Source organism: Sinocyclocheilus anshuiensis, unplaced genomic scaffold (genome assembly GCF_001515605.1).
Source record: "Sinocyclocheilus anshuiensis isolate Anshui unplaced genomic scaffold, SAMN03320099.WGS_v1.1 scaffold171, whole genome shotgun sequence".
Lineage (NCBI taxonomy): Eukaryota > Metazoa > Chordata > Actinopteri > Cypriniformes > Cyprinidae > Sinocyclocheilus > Sinocyclocheilus anshuiensis.
This window is the reverse complement of record NW_015549561.1, coordinates 383,474-388,829: the sequence shown is the minus strand read 5'-3', so window position 1 is coordinate 388,829 and position 5,356 is coordinate 383,474. Positions and strand designations below refer to the sequence as shown.

Sequence of the window (5,356 nt, the reverse complement as noted above, 5' to 3'; positions counted from 1 at the left end):
ACTGAGTAAAATCAGCATTAACATCTAATACTTTTAAAGAGAGAAATGTGGTTAATATGGAACACTTTTGGTATGTTTATATGGGATGTTTTCTTATGGGCATTTAATATGAAATTGTGATTCAAATCATGAAAAACAGAGTTGAACATATACACCTTAAAATTTCAGAAAATTTGAATATACATTTTTGATAATGACTATGCAAATATTTTAATAAACAGTTATACACAGCTTTTTATTGCTCTGTGGTCTACAATAAACTTGGTTATATTACTAGAATGATCACTCTCTTAGATATTAAGCAAATATATTTTTATAAATAAATGTAAATAAAGCAAACAAGTATTTAAATTACTAATAACCATAATCACGCATTCGTTGTGAAAGATTGAAATGTACTGGAACCCAAAAATATCTTCAGAAATATCAAATATTTAAATTTCTAAATTACATATAAAAAAAAAAGAAAAGTTCAGTGTACATGCGTGACAAACGCATTTTTTAAAAGTGCAAATATTTCATTTTAAGAATCCTCAATTAAAAAATAAATTCCTGATGACCAATCAGTTATGATGACCTATCAGTAACGACCAATTAAAAGAGATTGTCAAAATATGTTACATGACCAAAAAGTACATATGAAAATAAGACTCAAATAACAGCGTGTCATTTTGATCCCTTTAATTACCTTTTTCCAGTTGTTCATAGTATTACACAGAGAAATTAGCCACACAATTATTTGCAATTTTGATTGCATTCTGTTATTCATAACATTTTATTATTTTTTTGTTAATTACATTATTTCCTTTTTTAGTGCTAAAGCTAAAAAAGTTACACAAGAACTAGCACACTGATGTCTAACCCATGAGGACATTGAGCCGTAAATCTACTTCACAGAAAATAAAAGGGTTTCATTGAGGAGAGTTAAAAATACAAAAGGGACACACATTTACATTCACACCGTCCCAACACACGCCACGACATAATCCATTCCTTTCCCCATTCTTTTTATTTTATTGTGCCATTAATCTCACCTTTATTATGGTTATTTCTCTATGTATTTGGCAAAAATTTCAGATCTATTTCTATTTTTGGTAAAGGCTCTTGTGAATCTGGGATGATCTTGCAGTCTTTACGCTGAACGCAGTTATCAAAATTCCATTCAAATTTCCATTAGAAAGAAAGAAGAAGAATACCAGGTTTCCCACTTGCACAACCCATTAAAACCAACATTCTGTCATGAACAAGAGAAACAACTCTAAAACGGGATAAAAAAATTAAAATAAACGAACACTGGAGGAACTTTCCAATTAATGTTGATTATTCCGATTTATTGTCATTTTCAGGGCAGTGTTTTGCTGAACGTGATTGTTACACTGCATTAGCAGTTGTGAGGTTTTGGTCTATTGTTGTCATTGGCAAGTGTTAGCAATATTGCAAAAACTCAGTGATTTCTGTATTCTTTCGAGCACTCTACATCGAAAATTCTATAGGTTTAAAGTTTAAACATTGCAGCTACGCTAACCTGCTAATCTCAATGGCTTGCCGATTGGAAAAGCTCTTGGAGATAATGGGTAACTAACATGGCTAAACCCTGTTGGCAGTGAAGGGGCTGGTTAATCAGCAAAGTTAATTTGACACAAGCGCTCTGATGCGCCACCATTCTTCTGAACAAATTTGCATGCAATTCCCTTATTGTGCTTTAAGGTTAAAGCACTGCACGCACACTCAGGCATGCCCACACACACTGTTTTTGTCTCTATGGTTCAGCATTAGATCACACCATGGCTTTACTTGAAACCAGTGCTAGCGCTCTCAAGTTACCTTAAAACGAGGAACTCCCATTGAAAGACAAACGTCACCGTCACCATGAGGACCCCCTCAACGTTTCCAACCAAACACTTCTAGCAGACTAGCAGGGTTACAACAAAGTACTGTGGCCGTACCATGGCACTTTGATGGTATCAGGTGGCAAAACTATTGGCCTTTGTTATATACCACATTAGCCTAGCTACTAGTTGGTGATCATAGTCATATCTGCTGTACAATGATATAGTAAACTTTAAAAAATATGTCCACCAATTTAAGGTAGGCTACACATCCAAAAACTCGCAACACACTCTCATGGCAATTCGTAGGCCTAAGCATTTTACGTTTTGGCGAATTGGTGGCTAATTTGTATGAATTTGTACGCACTGACTGTTAGGTTTAGAGGTGGACTTGTATGATTACTTCTATTCTTTAAATTGTATGTTTATGTACGAATCATATCATATGAATTCATACGAAATCACCACCTCAGGTGAAAAAGACACACTGCAGTGTATGAATGTAATGAATGCAATATTCATTCATTATTATCCATCCTGCAGGTATTTTATTTCTCAAACTAGTAGTTGAGGTGATTGCTTTAGAACTGGCCTTGTGAATGAGTGTGTTTACTTGTGTGACTTTGCATCAACGATTAATAATTCCTTAAACGGCGGCCTTTTATTTGGAAAAGCCTCTAAAACACCTGATCATGTAAATGCCCAAGACACTCTCATGACAGTTTGTAAGTATCTTACAATTTGGTGAATTTTATAAGTTCTAAAAATCGCACGAATCAAACCGTTCAAATTTGCAAATAGATGGTTTTCTCATGAGACCGGGTTTAAATGCTCATTCACGACATACAAGCCGAATACATTTCTAGTTTTTCGTTCATAAACCTAAATTCTAAATTTTCCATTCATACATTTTTTCTGCAAGCTGACATTTTTGCGCATTTTTGATTGTGACTGGAAAAAAAGGATGTCAAAATCTCATGTAAACAGACATATTTTCTTGCGTTATCATTGATTTATTGATTTGCAATAAATCCTAGAGATGGGTTTTTACAATGAGCTAATTTTTAATAGTTATCAGCATTTCGTTGTACACGTAAACACACTCAATGTTGGAAGCACTTGTCCGATTCTTTTACTAATTGTGCTCTCTTTCAACTGAGTGTCAACTTGAAATCGACTTTATTTACTTTAAGCGATTCATTTCTTGGATGCACGTTATTAGTCTTCATAATCTTTCATCAAACTCGCTCTACCTCTGAAACAACTTTCCTTTACGGCTGCCGTCATCAATTTCTTTTATTCCCAATCACCATCATATACACACTTTTAATCGATTCCCCACAGATAAACTGAAACCCCGTCCAACATTTAGGCTTTATCCGGTTTCTATGAAAATACATCCGATTACAGAAAGAGCCTAAAATGTGAATATCATGTCACATGACTTCAAAACAACGACCGCTGTGTCTTTTTCGTTGTTCTCTCGCACACGCACACTCTCACTGTCATTAAACGAACGTAAAATCCTTAAAAGAAAAAAAAAAATGAACATAGACTGACTAGATAAACAAAATTCCGGCATGCATTTCAGAAAAGGCAACGACCCCAATGGCCCTAACCCCCGAAACCAAACGAATCCAATAAAAAAAATACAATTACAGTATTTTTTATTTCTCGCTTTTATGTATATAGCTTTTTTGAAGGGCAAATGGAAGACATGAGGTGGCTGTCATCTACAGAGATGAGCACTTCGGCCTAAAACTTTCGCCACCGTCTCCGAAAATACTGTGCCCCTCTCACAGCAGCAGGATTGTATAACAGAAGAAAATAATACAAAATACAAAAACGAAAGAAAAAAAGCACACCAAAAAATAATAATCACATAGAAGTTGATAGACACACATAATGAGCTTATATACTCTTTTCTCTATTTTTTTGTTTAGAAATTCAACATGTAATTAAGAGAAACATCGTTATTTTTTTTTCAATGATGCTCGTCATCATTAATATTAATAATCAGTATTCATATTAGAAGTATTACTATTGGTTAACACTACATTTGGGTCTCACTAAAGGCCCCGCCCATGTCACAGAGTTAAAGGGCTCTATCATCTGCCTGACGGGTCGGTGAAGGGTGAAGGGAGGGAGAGAGTCGTCATCATCCGCCCGTCTTCACGCACGAAACTCACTTTCCCAGAGGACTCCAGCGCTTCATCCGTCCACCTCTCTCCCCCGCTCTGGCACTCTTCAGCACGACACCTCCATGGTATGGGACGGGCTCGGCGGGAGCTGTCCGCCCTGTGAGCCCTGGGACAGCGTGCGGGATCGGGAGCGCGAGCCCTCCATGGAGTAGGAGGACGAGAGCGAGGTGGTGCGCGAGCGTGAGAGACGCGTCATGCAGGACGACGCCACTGAGAGAGAGCAAACAGAAGAAATCGTCGAAAAACAAGAAAAAATCAAATGAAATATAACAAATAAAAAAATAGATAGATAGATAGAATCAGTGAAAAAAGAATCCAAAATGTAAGGGGATGTAAGAGGAGAATTGTGAAATAAAAAGCATTTATTTAGTTAGTAACAATATAAAAATATGGTGCTTCTATCAGCAACTATTTACCAACAAAATGTTACTTGCTCTTGTTAATCTGGTCAAAAATGCACCAACCAGCTAAAACCGAAGGGTTAAACATCTTGTCTTCTGATAATGAGAAGCTAAAATATTGCTGTGTATAGGCTAATATTATTATTAACGTTCAAAAGTTTGGGGTTGGTAAGATGGTTTTGAAAAAAGGCTCTCCTGCTCACAAACAAGGCTGTATTTATTTGATCAGAAATACAGTAAAAACAGGAATATTGTGAAATATTATTACAATTTATGTTAATTGTTTTCTATGTGAATATATTGTAAAATGTATTTTATTCCTATAGGATCGAAGCTAAATTTTCAGCATCATTACTCCAGTCTTCAGTGTCACACGATCCTTCAGAAATCATTCTAATATATAGCGCCACCTATGGTCCAATCTCCATAAAACTTTGCATGCTTGTTCAGAATCATCTGTCGCATGTGCTCACTTATGCTGAGTTCACACTGCATAATTTTCAAACTCGTCGGATCGCCATTGTTTTCACACTGCGTGACTAATGACTTCACAATATAGGAAGAATCGCCGACAGCTCTGTCTGGTTCGCAAACTACGTTTCACAACAAAACACACGCGAGAAGTGATAAGGAAATAGCGCGAGAACCCGCTTGTGTCAGACCGGAGTTCTCAAGCGAGACTGGAATTATTAAAAAAATATATATAGCCCGCAAATTGTCTGTGAGCTGTTTTCCAGCTACAAGGAGAAAAATAAAAACAGATTATGCAGGAGGGAGATTGGAGGTAAATCATTTTTCAGTAACTGTTATGCTGATGTTGTGGCTGGTCAAGCAAATGTTTGTGCTTGTTTCTGTATGATATAATTGTTCATATATCTATTAAAATACTGATATTCTGGTCTATAACTCCTCCCTGAACTTCCCT

At 36.1% G+C, this 5,356-nt stretch overlaps 1 protein-coding gene across 1 annotated transcript in view; it reads right to left on the bottom strand.

Annotated features, from left to right (window-relative positions):
* Positions 1–666: 666 nt before the first annotated feature.
* The window catches only part of LOC107657174 (protein NDRG2-like), a 38,410-nt gene continuing 33,720 nt past the window's right edge, over positions 667–5,356 (bottom strand). Inside the window, exon 23 of the mRNA XM_016445196.1 lies at positions 667–4,240. Within this exon, the coding sequence (XP_016300682.1) occupies positions 4,077–4,240 (164 nt within the window). The 3' untranslated portion in view covers positions 667–4,076. The remainder of the gene's footprint in view (positions 4,241–5,356) is intronic.